We start from the raw sequence: 23,904 nt of genomic DNA on the forward strand, positions 1-23,904 counted from the left end.
GTCAAAAGGAAATAAATAACTATCTAAGCAACATCTAGAGAATGATGAAGCAAATGCAAAGATATATGGAAATGTACAGATGAACCAAATACATGTGTATGAGCAAGAATTATATACATACATGTATTGTTACTCACATGTAATATGGTATTTCCCTTGATTCACAAGTGTAAAATAATAATTTTATGCAGTAAGGTGGGCATAACCCTTACATATGTTACAGTGCTACATTATTCCCTACATATGTTACTGTAAACTAATGAAAAGTGACTTGGTGACAGCAAGAAGTTCCAATATGTGTAAGAAATCATGTGATGACATGATTTTAAAAAAAGCATCCTTACCAAGACATACATGGGAATATAAAAGAACACAAATACTATTTTTGCATTCAAAATTCACTTTAATGTAAAGTGACAATGTAAAAGCTCAATACAAAACGAACTCTAGAGTGGAAACAAAAATCTATTGAACATACATTCACTAATATCAACATGTAGAATATTTTTAAAAAGCTCTAAATTGTATCTCATTAAAATTAAACCAATGAGATCATTCTTGTAATGATGTAATTATACTAATTTAACATCTATACCATGATCACCTACTTTACTAAAATTAATTAACAAAAACAGTGACCAACAAAACATCAAAACAACACACATGCCTAAAAGTAATTTACAACATTACAAACAATTTATTTTAAAACTTGTAGCAATAGAGAATTATAAGTAAATGTATTGGCATAAAATAATATTTCATTTTCGTGATTCATCTTCTTTGCTTAACTCATAAAAAGTATAAATCTGACAACAAATATAAATATTCTGCAATTAATGAATCAACTAAAAACATTTTTTTTTAAAATTGATGTTTGGAATATGAATCTTCGAAAACATGTAGATAAATCCTCATAAATGAAATTTGTTTCAATTCAATATTAAATCTCTGAAACAGACCTCTGAACAGTAATGAAATTAAGTCCATCTACACATGAAATGTATTTTGAAATTAAACTATCCAATTTCATCATCAAAATAATTATTTTATATTTTTCTGATATGAAGTGCAATTTAGTTTTCAACAAAAGTTTATGTTCGCACCTTAAAACTTTTTTCACACAGCACCATTTTATTTCAAGAAACAATGTATCTATCATTCTTCTATAAAATAACACTTAAATTATTGCCAGTACTAGTATTGCATATGGGATATAGAGAGCCAAGATGAATGGATGAGAGTCTAAAATAAAATCTTGTATTCAAGCAAGTTAAGGCACAATATTAATTCCAACTGCTAATCAGAATTCTACATAATCCATGAAGCATTTACATTCAATTTTAATGATGATTTTAGATTTTATAGCTGCTTTCCCTTGCAAAAGAGAATATAAAAATAATATAAAAATTTCAGATAATGGCACAAACATGACTTAGTAACTTTCCTAATTAAGATAATGAAATATAATTTCAAATAAACTATACTCGAGTAAGAAAAAAAATGGAATCCGAGTGGGGTCCCATACCAGTGGACAGAGAAGATGTGATACAAATCAGCTGTGTGAATTTCAATATGCTATGTGCCACATACATCTAAGGGACAAAGGTAGGTTTGGCACTTGCAAATGGACATAGCATATCCCTCATTAAGCTGTGAGTAGATAAACCAAGGTGTACTGAATGTACTCTGATATTCTTGGATTTGTTGTAAGACAATTTATGCCTGACCTAAAACCTGTTCCACCTCAAGTGTACAATAAACCCAATCAAAAACTAGAAGAGTCATCTAATCATTCTTTACAGTTACAGTCTGGAAAAAAGCAAGTCTCATTTTCAAACTTTCCACATCAATGAATGTAATTAATACCATCAGTAGTCTGCAAAACCAGGGTTTTCCCCAAAAATAAATATGCCAAACCGATTTTGGCAGCATGACAATTATGTTAGATAGTAGCAAGTTATAAGAAACATGATCCTCATATTGCTTTAATGTAGGATTTGGGAGGGAATGCAGTTTTAAAACAACTAACTGACAAATTACCATCTTAGTAATAAGCCAATTCTGTTTTTTTATGTCTTTGTGTATTTTCGTTTATTAACAATCTTTTAAACCATTTTTTCCGCATATAGGTGATATAACGTAGACAAAAATCTATAGCTGTTTTACAAATCACTGGATAAGAATGTAATACATGTATAACATAACCAATATGAAGTCCTTCATCTAACAAAACAAAGAATTTGTATAAACCAATGATTTAGAGTATTAAGAAAAGGCTGTCAAGTTTAAAATCTACTTTTCATAAAAATTAAATATTTAATGACCCAATGTAACGTGATGGAAAATTATTCCCAATCTATGAGACAGATTCAAGTACACAGCAAATGAGATAATGTCTACAAATATATGTATTACAACTCCAAGTGCTGCATTTGTATTTCCCTTGACTATTCATATTCATGAACACAATACAGTAAAAATATTTAAATGTACACTTAATTTAGTTGAAATAAAACTTCATTTCATGGCACAAAGAATTTTTAAATCCCCTATGAAAGATGTACAATTTATGAAGAAGGTGCATAGATTTTGATTTGTTGTGATAAATATTTCATACTTCCCAAAGAGTAAATATTCTATACAGAAAAAATTTAATCTGCCAGTACAGAATTTTGTGGTTTTGACATCAAATTACATCTATTTTGTGGCTACTAACTTTCATGGTTCTGATGATGAAATGAATTCAGAGTGGTGATGCATCAGTCCAAATGCTATACAGATGTCATGTAATGTACGATAAACATGATTTAACAAAAGTTATTGATACTCCAAAATCAGTGTTCTTCACTGGAAAACATGGTGATACACATATCAGAACATGTGAAAAAGATTTTCTGCTTCAAAAATCAGGGATCCAAAACACTCAGAAACCAGTTCAAACAGATTGTACTGAATATAACCATGTGAAAATCAGGTACAACTGCAAACAACATAGACCCTGATCTGCTATCACATAATGAGCCACAAGGTCAGGGTCTATGTTGTTTGTTCTACTAATTAGGTAAAACAAACTGGGTTGGGTTTCTCCACTATCACTATGTTCAGTTTCCCCATTCCCTCTCTCAATCCCCCATTTTTATAAACCATAACAAGTTTTCTTTTATTTCTCACCTGGGGGTGGGGTGGGGGGTGTAGAGAACCCAATCTGGCAAGATAAAATATATATCTTTAAAACCTGGCCTGGTCTGGCCTGACCGGGTATTTTCAGGTAGTGCAAAACCCAGCCAGTTCCAGGCCTGGTACCTATCCATAACTAGTATGTATGGTATTCACATGTAATTTTGCAGCTTTACATTAATTAATCAAATATTGGGTAATACGAAAACTAAAAGGTATAATAACCTACTCTCAGATTTTCTACAGATTGGAAAATCTCATATACTATATAAAAATAAATATGTTTAGACAATTGCTATGTGAACTTGTTTTAACAAAAAAAATTTCTGCTCTTAATCTGACAAAGCATAGAAAGCTGCTTCATACAGAGTTCCTATGTAATAAATAAAAATGATTTATACGTACTATAACCTCTGTGATAACTAAAGATGAAACCCTGAATCAACCTAATGTCAGATGAATATGGCATGCTATGTTTGTTTGCTAATTTTGAAAACCTTTAGATAATTTGCCATAATTTGATTCCAGGTATGATATTTCTTTGAATGCTAAAATGAACAGATGACACTAAGAAATCCTGCCTTGCCAGAGATATAAGCCACATTAATATAAAATGCACTTCCCTCCGACAAGCCAAATGCAGTTCAAGTTCTTGACTGCATTCCACAAAACAAAAGAAAAAGTAATAACCAAGTTACACAGGTATTTCATTGTGTCCTAGTAAAAGGAAAAATAATGATTCCTTGCTCTATTGCTGTACCAGTACTACATAATATAATGGGATCCAGGACCATAGCCACCTTAATGATAGGACCATGTTGTACATGAGAACACCTTATACTGGGTACATTACATGGTATTGCTGTACTAGTACTACATAATATAATAGGATCCAGGACCATAGCCATCTTACTCAAGGGACCATGCTGTACATGAGAACACCTTATACTGGGTACATTACATGGTATTGCTGTACTAGTGTTACATAATATAATGGGATCCAGGACCATTGCCACCTTACTCAAGGGACCATGTTGTACATAAGAACATCTTATACTGGGTACATTACATGGTATTGCTGTACTAGTACTACATAATATAATGGGATCCAGGACCATAGCCATCTTACTCAAGGGACCATGTTGTACATGAGAACACCTTATAGGGGGTTTCACGGTTAGTATCTCCCCTTGAAAACACCAGAGGGCATATCAGTGCAACTCACTTCCGGAAAGTTCAATCAATTAAGATGGCAGATGTAGATCAATAAAATGCGACAGACCACTCACATTATGCAAGCAGGATCGATATCTCACTATCTTAAAAAAAAATTCTGTCAATATTTTATCAATTTTTTAACATCTTTTATTTTTATCACTAACTTGTGCTGCTCCCAGCTTTCAAATAAATATTATCTGCCCATTTCAGAACTTCATTATCTTTCGAACCAAAGTAATATGACGGAATCTGTGAAATAATTGGATCTTTAAAACTTACATATTTGATGCAAGGAAAGTTAAACAGAATTAAACTAATTTTAAGAAGGCTGTTCTAGATGCATTTGCTGGTGGCAATCAGAAATGTTGTCTAAAGACCCCAGGAAGTTTGAGAGTTATTACGTGTCAGCATCAGCAAAGAAAAATCATGCTGAAAGTTATTGCATGTACCATCCGATATTTGATGTTTCAAAGGTCAAAATGAAAATGGAACTACACAAAAAGTCATTGGGCATGTTATTTAATCTGAATATTGTACGATATTTACACCCAAATATCAAAAAATATTCAGTCTGCATTAATAATGCTCGTTTATCGTTATGATAGCTAATGTAATTATTTCTTTGTTAAGTTCCTCTGGATCCATTAAAATACTGAGTTCCATTTAAAACTTTTTTAAAAAAAATTCTGGTTTAAAATATTCAGCATTGCAAATCAGCTGACATATCAAATTCATGTTATAATTTTCTTATCGAACATGTGTTATAACTTTCTTAACACGTGTTATAAATGAACTATTAGCCGTACGAAAATAACTGAAAAAGAAGGATATATCAACGTATGAAAAATGCAAATTGTTAAGATTGTTTTCGTTGAAGTTATATAACCAAAAATGTGCAATAAATGTTTAAAATCGGAGAGCAGAGTGAAATGTTCCTACAGATGAATCTGAAATTATGGATAATGAATTTATATTATCAGGTATGGACAGTGTATTCAATTTAATTATTTGATATCATTTAAGTATGGAAAGTAAATAATATTTAATTATCTGATATAATGTAAGCATGGACACTGAATTTAATTATCTGATTTAATGTCTTTAATTATTCTCCTAGTATGAAAGTACTATGTTTGACATATATAAATGATTCACTGGTTTAGCCATAATGATCTGTTGTAGTACAGCTAAGATACCTTCCTTTGTTGACTATGTTTCGCTAACCAAGTGTAGAACGGTGAACTATCTGGAACTGGAAATTTTTTGTGGGCATGCACATTGGAGCTAAGGGAGGTAATTTTAGGCGTTACGATCAGTAATCCGTTGTAACCATGAAACCCCCTATACTGGGTACATTACATGGTATTGCTGTACTAGTGCAACATAATATAATGGGATCCAGGACCATAGCCATCTTACTCAAGGGACTATGTTGTACATGAGAACACCTTATACTGGGTACATTACATGGTATTGCTGTACTAGTGCTACATAATATAATGGGATCCAGGACCATAGTCATCTTACTCAAGGGACCATGTTGTACATGAGAACACCTTATACTGGGTACATTACATGGTATTGCTGTACTAGTACTACATAATATAATGGGATCCAGGACCATCTTATCCAATGGACGGCATTATATATCAGATTGCCTTATACATGGTATTACTACTACTACTACTACATAATATATTGGAATCCATGACAATGATGTTATATAAGGGACCATGTCACATGCAAGATCACCTTATAGTGAGTTACATTATCAACAGTATTACTATTACTTAATATAATGGGTCTATCACCATATCCATTTCATATAAGGGGCAGTATTATATGAGACTGACTTATATATTATATACAGCATTATTACTACATAATGAGCCATGACCATAACTATGGGACTGTGTTATAGTGAGGCATATTGAGTGTGTGATTTAGATTCTTAACGTAGCTTGAACAATTTTTCAGTCATATCGCTACGATGTCTGCAGTGTGACAGTTTATAGTGATGTCTGGCACTGGGGCATCATGCTGCAGACATGTAGCATGATGTCCCACCCAGTCACATTATCCTGACACCAGGCTGACCAGTCCAAACACTAACCTCTAAATGCTGAGTGCCTAGTGAGGCAGCTGTTAGTACCATTTTTAAAATTCTTTGGTGTAACTCGCATGGGGTTCAAACCCACAACCTCCTGCATCCGAGGCAGATGCTCTAACCACCAGGCCACTGGAGCAGTTTGAGTTATACTGCTGTGTGGGACCACTACAAATTTTGATTATCAAAAGATATGTTTAAAAAACCCATCTGATTACTATATTTATTGATGTAAAACATCCTTCCAACTGCGATAACCAGTACAGATTAAGGTTGCCATCACATAATGTACCATCAAATAGGGTTCATACGGTTTGTTGTACATAAGATTTTAAACTGTAAGTCTCTGATAATATCATCACACTGTCTAGGCAAATCAGGGTCCATCTTTTTCTTACAACTGTGTGATATCCATACAGAGAAAAATGTGATATCTTTTATTTCATATTGTTCTCTGCCTTGGGCATTCAATGCTTTCCTCTTCCTTGAACATTCAGTATGATCCCTTGCCCCAAGCATTCAAAAGGATCCCTTGCACTGAGCATTCAGAATGAATTCTTGCCTCAAGCACTCAGTATGATCCTTTGCCTCAAGCAGTTAGTATGATCCCTTACCTTGAGCACTCATTACAATACTTTGCCTTGAGCATTCATTATAATACTTTGCCTTGAGCATTCATTATGATACTTTGCCTTGAGCATTTGATTCAAATTTAAAGAAAGTCTCAAATTTGTTATATAAAAGCAAAACAAAACTGAAGCATGCATTGATTCAACCCTGTTAATTGGAGCAGACTTTGCATAAAAAATCAAAGTATGAAGACAAGAAGTTCTTCATTAAGACTGTAGGCTTATAAAACAACAAAATGAAGTAAAACTGAGAAATAATATCCTCGTAATTATACAATATCTGTATAAATATACATTTCATAATGGAATATGAAACAAAATTCAATTTAAACTAATGTCAATATATTGATATTTCAGATGTCAGCAACACTATTTGTGTGAATGTAGTTTTTGATCCTGGAGATTCAGTTTAAAATTATATTGCATATAGAAAATAAAAATTTCAACAAAACTATTAAAACCATTAAACAAAATAAAGATACCCAATATATGACCAGTCTCAAATGAAAAATGGATGAAGGTGGTAACTTTATTGTTGGTAAACAGACCGTATATATTCACTTATAGGTCAGGTCCAACTGCACACAATATAGACTGTGATCTGCCATTGCACAGTGCACCAGCAGATTAGGGTCTACACTGTTTGTTCTATTGATTAGGCCAAAGAAATTACATAGACCCTAATCTGCCAGTGCATTGTGACAGCAGATCAAGATCAATGCAGTCTGCAGTTGTGTCAAGTAAATATGGTTACTGTTCAAGATGTTACATTTTTTTTAACCTTCTCGGGTAAAGATTCCCTTGTTTTGTTACCTTATAAATACTCTGTGAAATGAGGTTTCCTGTCAAACGAGGAAACACTTGATACAAAATCCTGATTTATATTTTTCCAGAAGTATATGAGCCTTACACATCTAGAAAATTGTATTTACCTGAGAGATAATTTTTTATACATGCCCCAACTGCAGCAGGGACATACAAAAATTAGGTCATTTCTATCCATCCATTTATCTGTCTGTCAAAAGAAAACTTGGCAAGAATGGGCAAAACCTGATCATTGTAGTCAAATTAAAATTTCATAAGCATATTTGTATCCATGTAAGGTCAACTGATTTAAATGCATTTTGATCTGTTGGCAATCTTTTTTTCTGACAACGTTGTAAGTAAGATTAGGAAAAATGTCAAAGAAGATGGACAAATGAAATTAAGTATGTATGTTTTTATGCATGTTCCCCAATTAGATTTTCTTGTCATTATAGCAAATTTTCACATTTCTAAAATAAATGAATATTTTTTTTACTTTACTTTTTGGGGTCTGCAGTGGAGGCATGCATATTTTAGAAAATACAGATTTATTTATTTGCATCCCTTTTATTTCTTAAATTTCTTTTGTTCTTTCTTAAAAGCCAAAAGCACAGGAATTTGTACTTTATACATACAGGTTATCAATTTTAACTTGTAATTTGTGTGTTACTAAAACTCCTGCAAGGATTTACATTCTAATGAAAAAATGCAGTTAACCAAATTAAATGAATGAAGATGTTGACTTGTAAAAACAAATCCCCTTGCCAGCAGCAGCAGATTTGCTGCAGCTGACAACAAAAAGAATGGTATGGAGAAAATACACGAGTCAATCTTGCACCCAAAATTGGTGACAGCCACCTAGTTTTGGTGTCAATGAATTACTCTCACTGAGATGCATTCATATAAAAAAAATTCATGTGTAGGTGTTGGGTTAAGAAATATTAAGTGTGTAACAAAAGCAAAGCTGCCCTTGTTTTAATGTGTATTATATAAACATGACTTACTGAGGAGGTTAACTCAGTGAGCCTCAATGACCTGGACCTTTGATTAGGGTACATGGTCCTGAACTAAACTAGAAACCATTATTTTCTTATTAAACTAGCAATGACTGTGCCCATAGAATCTATAGGTTCCTCTATTACCCAAGTGCAAGCCATCCACAAAGTTTGGTCATTGAATTGTTTTACACTAAAACAAAAGTCATTCTGTGAAACCAATTTCTCTTGTAGCTACACTGACATTTTGATTCCCAAATCAAATGCTTCTGGGAAACCTTAAGTGCAAAATATCAACAAAGTCTGGTCATGGTGTATGGTTTACAACTAACGTTATTATGCGAAACCCATATGTTTTCTTTAAGTTGGTGATCTTGATCTCTGAATCCCAAAGAATCAATAGGTTTCTTTCTTTCTGAACAAGTTCTCCACAAATGTTGGAGAAGATACATGGTTAAAACCATTTTTACAGTCAGTGAACTTGATGTTTGACATTTTGACCCCTAACATGACAGGTTTTTCCTCTGCCGAAGTACAAGCCATCCAAAGTTTGATCCAGGTCTGTGATGTACAATTAATATTACTGTGTGGAAACAATATTTCTTATTTTAGTCACAGTGACACTGACATTTGCCACCAAACAGAACAGCTTCTTTCTTTTCTGTCAAATAGAGCTTACCTGTAAAGTTTGGTGAAAGTAGGTGCCGTAGAACTGAACTTGTTATGCTGACATGTAAAAGTTTACAGAGATGGGCAGTCATATGGACAGAGAGGGTCGCAGCAAAATATACTCTGCCAAAAGGCGCAGATTAAAAAAGTAATTCTAGCATGAAAATTAGGTCATAGTAACCTATTTTTTATCAATGATTTATCCTCACTGAGCTGCATCTACATGCCAAGTTTCATGAGTGGGGGGTGAAATGGGTGCAAGATATTGATGGTGTAACACAAAAATTGCTGCAAATACAAAACTTAATTCAAATATGAAAATTAGGTCAGTGTAATATAATTTTTATATAGTTGGATTAATGAGCTTGATAACTGCAATTTTCAGTTATAGGTGAAATATAGTCAAGGATACTAAGAGTGTAATAAACAGATGTCTGACCAAAAAACCCACTCGTGTGGAAACTGGGTCATATTCACCTAGTTTTGATATACCTGATATATGTACACATGCAAAACGGTCTAAGATAATGTGGAAGCAATGAATAACAAAAAAGAGAACAATTACTCAAGCATAAAAATAGATAGTTTTGGAATTGCTGAGTTACTTCCACAAAGAGGTATTTGCATGCCAAATTGCATGTGTAGGTGAATTGAAGTCCAAGACACTGCAGATGTAACAAATAGGTGAAATTACAAGTCACTCAAGTATGCAAATTACTGATCTAGCACTGGTATAGTTGAGTTACTTTCCCTGAGATACATCTTTGTACTAATTTTCATAAGAGAAGGTGAAATTGGGACTGAGATATTGAAGGTGTAACAAAAGAATGACCGAAAAAACAAACAGGCAAAATGCTCTAAACCCCACCCCAAAACAACAAATTCAATAGTAAGAGGATAATAGAAAAGAGTTGAGTCTTTAGTAATAATCAGACACATAAGGCCGCACATCCAACAATCCTTCCCAGGATGGCCTGCAGAGGCATCGGACTTGTCCTGATGTTGGACTGTAGTCGCCTCCTCTGAAATTAAACAAGTTAGTTTATTTGATAAGAAAAAATCCATAAGTTGATAAACTGCCAAGTGAATCTTATTTCCTTATTTTGAATTCAGCACCATAAATAAATTTCAACACATTTGTTATATTATGACTGCATTTTGATGTTTGCTCATTTCTAACATTTCAATGCACCCTGTGACAATATGAAATTTTAATAAAACTCTAAAGAAATAATAACATAGAATCAAACTGAAAATTTTAGACAATACAGCTTTTGAAAAATATTTAAGCCTACTGGTCATCAGAGACCAATTTATGACTGTCTTTCCTTCCTGTTTAAGAAAAAAGCTTCTCATGTAGCATTTATTTGGAAAAAATCAATTCTAGTAAAACGAGTTTCCTCAAGAACACTTATCCAATCATAATACCATAGTAAAACTACTTCTACTACTTCACAAAGCCAGCTCTCCTGGATAACACTTTTAGCTAAAAAGAAGCTTATCAGCCCACCTAGGTGATGATCAGGCAGAGTAATCTACCCTTGTTATAGGAACTGAGGGCAAATCCCATGACTATTTATTACTAATGGAAAGATTACCTGTACAGATATGGATACAGGTCCCACCAGATCAGGTTGATCCATTTGGGAATGAAAGATCTCTTAGATAAAAGCTGGCAAATGTGGATTCAGATCTCCATCCCATGGCATGAATAAATGTCAGAGAACAGTGCCAGTCAAATGCCATGCTTGTGGCAACTGCTCTAACCTTGTGAGCCAAATATGCATAACAAATTCATCAAGCTGGAGTTATTTCTCAATATGCAGAGTGAATAACCCACTTTATCCAGGATAAAAGGGTCTGTGCTGATATATCTTCCTGTTATTTTTTGAGAGGTACAAATAAGCATGATCTCCCTCAGTGCAGAGGCTCTTTCTTTTTAAGGACAGAAGCCTGTCTTGGTGATGAGTGAAACTGACCCATCTTGTCAGAGCTGCATGTAATTCAGAAGCACTGATAGGGCATGTATTTTGCTGATTCTGCCTGCCGTTGCTAATGCAATGAGGAAGCAGGTCTTGAATGAAAGGTGGGTCAATGATATCTTTGAAGGTGGTTCAAATGGTGTCTTGTTCAACCAGGTTAGTGTCAATGATAGGTTCCACTTTCAGGCACAAAGCCAACATTTCTGGCCATGTATAATCAAAGCTGAAAGAGATGGTCAGAAAAGTCTTTGTTTTGTCCAATATGCCCTATTCAAACTGTCCTTAGGTAAAGCCTCAGGGAAGGATGGCATCCCAGCAGAAGTCATGAAGTGCAGCTGCAGCGTGCTGCTCACACACCTGCAAAACCTCTTCTGCCAGTGCTGGGATGAAGGTGTAGTGCCTCAGGACATAAGATGCCAACATCGTTACCATGCACAAGAACAAGGGCGACAGAAGTGACTGCAACAACTACTGGTGCATATCCCTTCTCAGCATCGAAGGTAAAGTCTTTGCATGCATCATCCTGAACAGACTGCAGATGCTTGCTGACAGAGTGTATCCCAAGTAGCAGTGCGGGTTCCACGCTGAGAGGTCCACAATCGACATGATCTTCTCCATCGAGCAACTGCAGGAGAAATGCAGGGAACAACACAGACCCCTCTTCCTGGCCTTTATAGACCTCACCAAGGCATTCAACCTTGTCATCAGAGACGGACTCTTCACAATCCGGGCAAATATTGGATGCCCTCCAAAGCTGCTCCTGTATGCCAGTGAAACCTGGACTCTGTATCCCTCACAAGAGTAAAGACTGAGCGCCTTTCACATGCAATGACTCTGATGCATACTCAGGATCACCTGGAGCAACTGAGTAACAAACAACGAGGTGCTTGAACGTACCAAGATTCCTGGCATGGTCACACTCAGATGGCTGGAACATGTTCGTTGGATGGCTGACAGACAATACCCAAAGACCTTCTTTATTCGAAACTTGCCTCTGGCAAAAGGTCGATTGGATGGCCACATCTCCGCTTCAAGGATGTCTGCAAGTACAACACGAGAGTCCTGGGAAGAGCTTGCTCTAGACAGGTCCAGCTGGCAACACACTCTGATCACTGGTCTGAAAGCAGGTGAGGACAAGCTACGCTTGCTAGCAGATGAAAAGCGATCTCAAAGAAAGAAGAAGCAACTCCAACCCACACGAGACTCAACCTTCAAGTGTAGCAAGGAATGCCACTCCCGTGTTGGGGTCTATAGCCACAGCAGATGCTGCACAACCACCAACCAGGACATCTCTCATTGGTGCACTTCCATCATCGAGACTAATGAATGCCAACCAACCATGTCTCACTTTGGTACATATATCTTATCAAGACACTGTAGTGTCGGGATCTGGGAAAGGAAACAATCCTGCCAAACTGAACTGAAAATTCAGTGATACACAAATTTCCATTTTAAATAATAATTAACAAAATAAGTGTTTAAGATTTGCATTTCATAAGATTCGACATGGTTAAGTTAATGAATTGTGCCTACAAAAAACTGAAAATAAATCTTGGTTTTTAAAAAAAAATATAATGCGTGGCACAATACTCTTACACCCATTCTTATCATGCTCATAGGGACAATAATCAAATAAAAATTCCTTTAAAAAAAACATTGCAAGTGGCTTTAAAGAATCACAATGCCAAAATCAAGGTGTGTCTCCATTAATATATACAGCAGTCCCCCTCTTGAACGGCCCCCCTGACCAGCAGCCACCCACTCCTTATGGCCAGAATCCGTTGGCACCGACACGTTTGTGTTCAAAAGTACCCCTCAAGAAAGGCCACCCGATTAACGCAACCAGCATATTAGTGCAATAATATAAAATTTACCCCTCACAAGTGGCCGCATTTTATTTGAATATGTATCCAGAACCAGTATTTTATTCATAACATGTGTTAAGTAATCCGATTTCTGTTTCCCGATGTCAGGTTTTCGTTACTGAAAGAAGTGTTGAGTAAAGTACATGTACCACTAAGGTTAATATATCATTTACGCCTCACAAGAAGCCAAACTTATTCCATAAAAACCGAGAAAGACTCAAATTTTAATCCATACAAAAGGGTAAGTACATGTAATCCACTTAGCCTTACTGCTGTGTTATCATAAGATGTCCGGTTTAGTCACTGATAATTGTTAAGATTACAATTACTGAACAGTAGTAACAGCTTATAAGTGGCAGTATCGATGTACAATACACAAGTCAGCAGGAAAATGGTTTGATAGCCTTTATGGCTTCCCTTAGTAAGATGTTGAGCTTGTTCACTTTGATAATTAGTGGCTATTACTACTGACAATAATTGTCAAAATTACAAATCCTAACGGCTGCGAGGTCAAATCTGCGTGATGTTAATGGTACATATCGAAGCCGTTTTGGCTTCTCTCACTTAGTGTAAAGAAATGTATAAAAACAATAGGGTACCAGACTGCGACTAACAAATCACATGACAGATCACTTCCTTTAAAAAAACACGGCAATTTGTTTAGATGCATACAAAATTGTTTTATCAGTATTTTAGTTGGCAACATGAATAAGTTACTGCAAATAGATCAACAGGTCATCGAGGAAAATAAAAATTCTCAGTTTAGAAGAGAAAGTGAAAGTAATTCAACTGACGTGGGTGTGTGTGTCGAGAATCCTTGCAGAAAACTAATGTCGGGAAGACTCAGATAAACAATATCATGAAAGATAATGAAACAATTCTGCAGAAGTGGGAAGGTGAAATGGACGGAGAAAGAAAGATTGTTTGAGCCAGGAGACATTTGTATCCTGATTTGAATGACAAGAAAAAGCAACAATTTTGTCAGTTGAATTGGGATATGACGACTTTACCGCAAGTACGGATGGTTGCACAGATTTCAAGTGCAACACATTATTAAGTGTTCTGTCCTTAGTGGAGAATCAGCTGAAGTTAATAATGATGTTGTCGAAGATTTGAACAAAAGACTAAACGATATATGCAGGGTATATGACAGCAAGGATTTTTTAATTGCGACGAGACTGGTTTGTTTTTTAGACTGTTACCAACAAAGTGACAGACGATGTGATATGTAACATAATTATAAAGACAGTTTTAAAACTATATCAATGGTTATTCATAGCATTCTTTTGAAAATGATGACAGTTTGTTTTACATTTATTTCACAACATGCATGTGATTTTTTGATGAAAATATTAAATGTTTTAGAATTAAATGTACATGAGACTTTCTTCATATGTATTTACTATTCGCATTTGTCATCCCCCTCTAGAAAGGCCACCCTCATTATAAGGCCACTTCCCTGCTGCATTAGGGGTGGCCTTATAAGAGGGGGACTACTGCAGCATCAAAACTTTCATTCATCATTCATTTAAGCAATAAATTAATCCTCATCTTCTACTGTTGTAGATTCACTCATACTTTTAAGGTAACAATGCACATTTATTCCATTTATCTGATTGATTAATTTATTTGAAAAAGTAACTGGAATTGTTTTTAAAACACTCTTCAGCACACATGATATGTTATTAGTACACACAGTGCAATATTTTGACAAACAAAATATGGAAATCTTTGTCAATAACTCTACCAAATAAACCTGCCATGCAGACATGTATATACAGCCTGTATGTAAAATATCTTCTCCATCTAACCCTATTTTACACCCATAATCCCTGAACTCTGTATTTTCCAGAATTATGCAGTAAGGCTTGGGTTGACTTGGTTGAAAGTAGCTGCTCTTTAGTGGAAAGATTATATAAAACTATGAAACATAAATAGCCATGTTGTAAATTGGGATAAAACACTACTTACTTCTTTGTGGATTCATTTCTATTCCATTATAAATATGTGCCAATGCATGAAAATACAAAAGGTTCACTTATTAGAATATATAAAAAATACCACAAAAAACTACTGAAGAACTCACATGACACACGACCAATGTGCAAAAGTCTCTAGATTGACAACCAGCAGATGCATAAAAATCAGCAAGGTCTGGGTCTACATGTTGAGCCCATGATCATATCATTTCTGTAAAGTGTTCGACCTTACCACCAAGGTCAAAAGGATATTTATATCACATTATTGTTTTATCATTATAATGGCTCATCCAAAGAACGATTAAATCCATTATGGGGTTTTGAAAATACCTGTATATGCAAATGAAAAACTTACACTAAAACCATAATGCAAAATTTCCATGACTATATCCTTGATCCTATTGTCAAAAGGTGAGCATATGTCTTGGAATGAATTGTCTTTGCTTCAGAATGACTCAAGCCAAGTATTAAGAAAATATAACAAAAACCATGATGCATATTTCTATCATAACCTTGACCCAATGGAAAAAGACTAAAGCAAGCATGTCTTAGAATGATTTGTCTCAATTTCATAACGATTCAAGCCAAATGTGATCGGACTCTATGGGGTTTAGGAAATATAGGCAAATGAAAGAACTTTAACCAAAATCAACGTTTAGAGAAAAATAAGCATACAAGAAAATTTCTTCCCATTCCAACTTAAGATCAGAAAATGTCAACTTGCAACTTGCTAAGCAGTAAAAATTGAGTAGAAATATGAGTTAGTGAACTCCAACTGGAACAGTGGGGTTGTTTGGCATCAAAGAACAGAAAATTCTTTTAAACTGGTATTCTTTGACATAGGATCATGTAGTTGGCCAAGATTATAGATTAATATTTCTTAACACACGACAGTAAGGTATCTTCTATCAATAACAGAAATATCTTTTATATGCATATGGTAAATAATAATAATAATAATAATAATAATAATAATATAAATAATAATAAGAACAACAATAATAACAGAATTTTGTTTCTTTTGCACACAATAACAAGTATACTGGATTTTCTCTCTCTTTTCCTTCTAATGTTGGGTCATTCCTTGTAACAGTTAATTATGATCCATTAACTCAGACCCTATACAGTAAATGATAGTATACATTGCAGAAATAGCATAAAATGAAAAAGAAGGCAGGTATTTTGCCACCAACTTGCTGTTAATGAAAACTCTAGGAGTATTTATACCATCATATTCTTTTCTTAAGTTGTAGGAATTGGAGAATAATAGGCATTACTATTTTATTTTATTTATAAATTATGTACATGCATTGTCTAAAAGAATTCAGGTTTACAAGAAAAGGACCAATATTGAACCTTGCAGTGATCTCAAGAAATTTGTTTAATTTTTTTTACAAAGTTACAGCCCAAATTTTTTGGAGTCTTAGATTAACAAAAATCCACCTGTGACTGTCTGCTTATCCGTTGGATTAGTAGTCTGCAGTTGGAACACACTTATAAGCAGGTATATATAGCTGCAAAAAATGAGAGTCGCAGTATCATTTTTATCCGAAAGGAAAATTTAACTTAAATTATTTGTGGTCCCAGTGTAAAAATCTGTTCCTCCAATAACTGGACTTTGGTTCCAGATTCTCAGCTTCTACTTTATTCTACCTAAATTGGGGACTGAAATCTCACTTGCTGAATACTCCCAACCCCATAGGGCCAACATCACATGCATACAAAAATGACAATCTGAGGCCAATCACTATACCAATCTAGACAATTATTAACATGACAGTCATTCACTTTTAGGTTAAACAGTAACAAAAGGACTTTTCTTTTACTCCATACCAAGAAACATAACCAATGCTTTAGCAAAGTATATGTTATTATCTTAACTTACCATATCTGACAATCTGCTGCTCCTAGCAAGCCAAGGAAAATATTCAAAGAGATTAACTGAAGAAATAGATTAGTTTGTGTTGACAAAAAAATAAGGAACAAAATCTTGTGATGGCTATTCCATTTAAAATGGATGAACCAGGGCCAAAAGTAGGCCACAATGACGTGTACGGATTCATTTTGTTTATGTAGAAAATACTCATATAAAGGTAAAATCGTGTGTGTTGGTTGTGCACCTAAATAACATCGGCCTTGCAACCCTGGTATATTGTCTGTATAGCCTTTAGTATTCATAAAAAGCAACTAAATAAGCCAGATTCTTTAAAACTTAAACATGTTTTAAAATTGCAGTACAGGAGATGATGTATCTTTAGTTTTCATTTTTATTTCACATTCTTTTGATCATAACTCAAAGATTCAATAGAAACTGCACTCTCACTCTATCAGAAGTTTTTCCAACAATATTTTCTGTAATGAATTTCTCCAACAATATTTTCTGCAATGAATTTCATACACAGGCTGCCCAAAAAATTATGTTTTTAAACAAATAAGGAAAGTACCAGAGATAGAAAAGTTACAGTACTTCCAATGAAATGCAGACAGAATGGTGGATTTTTCCTAAGGAATTACATTTCACATTCGTGAAGGGCCTTCATATATGAATCTTTCAAAATACAGATCTAGCTCAACACCCTGGGGCCTATCTAAATCTAAATCAGGCTCCTCCTATATTCTAACTGAGTTGTCCATCTAGCTACACAAAAAATACTGCTACTGAATTTGCTGGAAAAAAATACTGACCAAGAAGATGAAATGCATCATTTTAAAATATGAAGTTCTTGAAAGACACTGGTAATGTATCGATATTAAGACCTCTGCTGTGGATCCATTTGTATGTCCCTCAGTCGCATGAAGATTGTCTGCTTAACTGTATCAAAAGCTATAAGCTTTATCTACATATAAAGCACATGACTGATGAATGGATAACAGTACTAATCTTGTTCTCTGTATTTTATTGGTTATCTATAATCAAAACTCACTTGTCCTGCATGAATAATAATGAGCTGTCCCTTGCTTATGCTGACTTGCTAATTTATCACTGGTTAAATATATTTAGCAGCACCTATATGATTAGTGACTTATAAACGCCACCAATATACTGTTTTTCACCTTAAAGAAAAAGAGATATATTACACTGTATTACAATCCATTTAGTTCAAAGAGCTGGTAGCAGCATGGTTATACAATGTGAGTTTTAAGTAATTATGTAATACTATGACATAAACTAACCACACAACCTACCATTTTGTACCGATATAAAAAAAACCCAGACAAAATGCCTGTCTGACTTCATTTCTATTTTCAACTTTGATATAGAAACAAGGAGATTTTTTAGAGCATTCAGAAATGGAAACTATCGAGTAGTGTTTACATCAGTACATGGTGAAGACAATGCTCATAAAGAAATAAAACCCTAATTTTTGTAGACAGGGTCACAATATTTTGCTGAAGGATACCAATATGAGAAGCAAATACACAGCAAATAAGTAAATTTAAAGCATTTTTTATTATTTGTTTATTTGAATATAAGTTTCAACATTGTGTTAAAATAATATTAAAAAATATCATTATGGCCAATCAGGCAAGTGGATATTGAGTCAGTGCAAGTGATCTTTTTAAAGCCTGTGTTTAATTAAAAAAATTCAATGAACACTGAAATATTCACAAATTCAGTTTAATGACATAACATATACTTAATTTCAAAAAGAATTGTAAATATACATAAACATTGCTACAAGTAAAGTTCAAGTTATATCTCCAGATAATCAAATCAAATATACATCAATCCTCTTAAAAAGCCCAAAGTATGTCAAGTACATCTGAAACTTTAGCAGCCATCTGGTGACATACTTGAAAATTTATGTGGCCATTTAAAAAATTAGGTTACTATAGTCACTGAGATCAGATTCAATTTAGATGGGGAATTAATAGCTTTTAAGGTGACAACATAAACAGGTTTTAATTAGGCCCCAAAAAATCAAAAGATTAATTCTAAAAAGCATATCATGTTATTTTAAATAGTATATCTAGATCTGTGAGACCATTGTCAATGTCTAGTTGCCCATGTGGATACATTTCATTTACTAATTTGGAATTTTTAGTTGCACATGCACCCATTTTACTCTCAACTTGGAGTGTGTATCCACAATATCTCAAGGTATCCATTTTATATACCATAATTATGAATATGTATCTTAGGCATATATACTTTTCTAGTTCTAATGCTGGGATCGTCCTGGGCTTCGCCAATGTCGCAAATTGCGATTTTTTTTCCTTATTGGCGACAAAAATATCCCATCTGGCGATTTTTTTGGCGACAGACTTTTTGGTTATTTAATTTGTACATACAATGATAGATTTGGACTGGATAAATTAAAAGGGAGAACGAAAGGAAGCCACAAACTTGACTAAGCAATGCATTGGAATCAATCTGTTACACAAACAATCCTTTGTTCGTATTGACAACCCCATCTTTACAGTGCATTGTTACATCATAATCTGCTTATACTGACATCTGGGCTAAGTACTGTATACTGTGATACAGTCAATCATGCTACCGAACTATACCTACAACTGACCGACTTCTGAAGACCCGAACAGAACAGATACAATTAATTGAATGGCTAAATCTTCTGTTGTTTTTTTGTTTTCTTTTCTTTACATATACCAGTACAATAGTTTTGCTGAACCTTCATAGAAAACTGATAACCTTTGAAGTACCGACTACTGTGTATAAATACAAAGCAAATGGAAACAATCTCAATCACAATTATGCCTGTCGCCAGTGCAGCATTTTACTCATTGATCTTTTCCTTTTGCCATCAATCCGTGTTACGGCTGCTGAGACTTAAACTCCGAAACAAGAAATAGCACCAAAAAAAACAACAACCAGTTTTGCATAATTAATAATAATTATTTATTTCTCAAAATACAAGAGTGAAAGAATCTAAATTGGGTGTGAATTTATGCTTATATATACGGTCCAATATTGCCAGGTGTTGACTTGTGTAAGTTTCATTCATGGGAATGGAGATCCTATTTTGTTTGTCGAGAAAATTTATACAGCATTCAGTGATCATTCTTGGGATTTAGGAAGCAATTCACTACAAGCTTTGTGAAGCTAGCCATAAGGGAGGGGGGCTGCTGATAGACTACTAGTGTCACCTGTCAGTGCTGTGGACTGTGAACGTGGATTCAGTAAGATGAACCTCATAAAAACTGACATCAGAAATAAACTCTGCATCTCATCTCTTGAGAATTTCATGAGAATCAGCATGTACAAATGTGAAAAATTAGACTTTGAAACTGCATTCAACAAGTGGGCAGCCCTAAAATTGTGACGGATCTTCATGTAACATTATGTTAATCCTTGTTGTAATTAAAGAATTAACTAACCCATCTTTTGTAATTTTCATTGCCTGTTACATTAATAGACTAAATTAACACTTGGAAAAATGTACACTACTTGTTCTGGTGACACTTTTTGAAAATTGGCGACAAAATATTGAGATTGGCGATTTTTTTGGCGACAGCTTTTTAAAAGCCAGGACCATCCCTGCTAATGTTCTTTTCTATTATTCTCATTCTATTCTAAATATACCTTTCTACTTTTCTTGTTTTATTCTAATGTATTTTTCTATTATTCTCATTCTATTCTAAATATACTTTTCTACTATTCCTGTTATATTCTAAATATACTTTTCTACAACTTTTGTTCTATTCTAAATGTAGTTTTATACTATTATTGTTCTATTCTAAATATAGTTTTATACTATTCTTATTCTCTTCTAAATATACTTTTATACAATTCTTTTTCTATTCTAAATATGTTTTTATACTGTTCTTGTTCTATTCTAATATACTTTTATACTATTCTTGTTCTATTCTAAATGCAGTCTGAAAATATGCAGCTGAGCAAAACAAGTTGCCAAGTCAGTACATCTCAGTGGACTGTCATGGAGGCCTAATGATCTTGTTAAACATGGCATGTTCTGTGATAGAATCAGTCAACTTTGAGGCCCTGTGGAAATGAATGATTTCAGAATGATATACTTACACACAAAAGTTATCACAATAGGCTGTGCTGTATTGACTTGGATCAGTTGCTCCCTCAGATTCCATTGAGCTGCATGCCTCATCATTTTGTCTGACATCCCCAACCTGGACAGGAATAAAGGTGTATGTCTCATGGTCCAAGTTCATAACCATATCATTCTGAAATACAATTTATTTATCTCAAAATGTTTCATAACCACTGCTTGTGACCCATGACAACTAGCCATATGGATAACTCACAGAATCAACATCTCATAAATGACAAACTTGTTTAAGAGACACTTTGTTAAGCGACAAAAATCATCAAATGTTGATTCAGTACAAAGTGAAGACGATATCTTGCCAGAAAGCAATCTCAATGAAGGCTATTTTAGCTTGATTTTAAACAAGATTTATAAACTGGTGTTTGCCTCTGCCCAATATTCTATTATTAAGAAGCAAGAACAAAATTTCATATGTAGATCAGGTAAGTATGATACATCTGATGAAATCATCAAATAGTTACCCACTGCATGTCACACTGTACAGTGAAACCCCTCAAGAACACACATTCAGAGATAACAAGATCATGGCATAGCTCCCAAAATTTTACAGTAAGTTCACCAATTTCCTGAAGTACATCAAAGTTTTAGTGCCAAAATAATTTGATTTCACAATTTGGCAAGATCAGTTGTATTCCTGAAGAAAAAATGTCTCAACACTGCATTTATGAATCAAGATGTTAAAAGCTTCTTTTCAGTGAATGTTCAGTTCATATTTAATTACATGTATTATGAAACCATCATCAATAAAGCCATTCAGTTTTCTCCATGTTGGTCTTAATGACCCTATGTAAAAGAATTGCTCAGTGATGGGTGAACAACAGCCAAATGATGTTTGCTCAGTCAAGCAGCATACACAACTAAGAACCAAACAATGCAGTGTCCAATAAAGGTTTCTCACCTAATTTATATAACAATTAATTTACCTACATAATTAAATAATTACTAATTATCAGCATCAATCTCACAGCTTATGATTGTTGAAATTACTGGGCACTGCTTTAAAAAAAACTAAACTGTCAATGCTTAACATGATGTCATACACAGATCATAAAATCAACCAAATAATGAATCCTCCACCATCCATTCCTAAACAGAAAAGCTCAAATTGTTTGTTAACAATTACTTGTGTTTATTCATGCAGTAGTCTGAAGAAATATGTACAGTATTCTGACTCGTAATGAATCTAGCAAAAGAATTTCACTAAATTACCTCAATACATACATGTGCATACATGACTTACCACAAATATTTCTTATCTTTCCCTATGTTATATTTGGATTAAATTTTGTTACTGAATTCAGACACACATCATTATCCATGCTGAAATGAGTAATATAAATGCTTCTTTGTGCAAATATTTTTTAAAATTATTAACAGTGATAGATGTAATGAGATAAGCTGGAGAGTACATGTATCGATACATTAACTATTCATGCAGTGCTAAAAAATTGACAACCTAAAACCCGATCTAAATCTAGATTGTACCCCTCCTGTATTCTAAGTGAGTTTTCCATAGGGCCTGTGAAACTAAAACAAGAGTCCTTCAAAGTGACTGATGCTCTACTGGCCAAAAAAGATATTCCAGGAATTCAAGATCAGTCAGTTTCTTCCTTTAACTGCTAAGCATTGAAACCATCTCTGATATTCTTCAGGAATAAGAAGATTTTAGCTGCTTTGGGGTAAATACTGGATGTCAGATTGACACTTTTTATTTAGGCCTGATAAAACATCACAAGAAGTCTTCTGATAACACTATTTTTATTTAGGCCTGACAAAACATACATCACAAGAAGTCTTCTGATAACACTATTTTTATTTAGGCCTGACAAAACATACATCACAAGAAGTCTTCTGATGACACTATTTTTATTTAGGCCTGACAAAACATACATCACAAGAAGTCTTCTGATGACACTATTTTTATTTAGGCCTGACAAAACATACATCACAAGAAGTCTTCTGATGACTATTTTTGTTTAGGTCTACATCACAAGAAGTCTTCTTATGACACTATTTTTTATTTAGGCCTGACAAAACATCACAAGAAGTCTTCTGATGATACTATTTTTATTTAGGCCTGACAAAACATCACAAGAAGTCTTCTGATGACACTATTTTTATTTAGGCCTGACAAGACATCACAAGAAATCTTCTGATGACACTATTTTTATTTAGGCCTGACAAGACACCATAAGACGTCTTCTGATGGAAACCCCATGTTGATATGACTTTCAGTTTTGGAGGAATAAAGATAAGATTTTCACGATGGCTGCAATGGTGGCCATATTGGATATCTGATTGAGACAATTTCCATTTAGACTTAATGAGTGATCATAAGAAGTGTTTTGGTGAAAGCATAATTTCGATATGACTATTTACTAGAAGTATCGGGATCAAGATTTTTCCAGCTGGTCACTGTGGCACCCATAGTTGAA

The 23,904-nt window shown here is 34.1% G+C and overlaps 1 protein-coding gene across 1 annotated transcript in view; it reads right to left on the bottom strand.

Moving 5' to 3' along the window:
- Nucleotides 1-382: 382 nt before the first annotated feature.
- Nucleotides 383-23,904, bottom strand: part of LOC149785805 (uncharacterized) — a 36,780-nt gene continuing 13,258 nt past the window's right edge. The window contains exons 5-6 of the mRNA XM_089979741.1: nt 21,427-21,584; nt 383-10,621 (exon numbers count right to left, since the gene is read on the bottom strand). Coding sequence (XP_089835867.1) covers nt 10,519-10,621; nt 21,427-21,584 — 261 coding nt within the window. The 3' untranslated portion in view covers nt 383-10,518. The remainder of the gene's footprint in view (nt 10,622-21,426; nt 21,585-23,904) is intronic.

The sequence above is a fragment of the Sinohyriopsis cumingii genome, chromosome 13 (assembly GCF_028554795.1).
Source record: "Sinohyriopsis cumingii isolate HCF-2022 chromosome 13, ASM2855479v2, whole genome shotgun sequence".
Lineage (NCBI taxonomy): Eukaryota > Metazoa > Mollusca > Bivalvia > Unionida > Unionidae > Sinohyriopsis > Sinohyriopsis cumingii.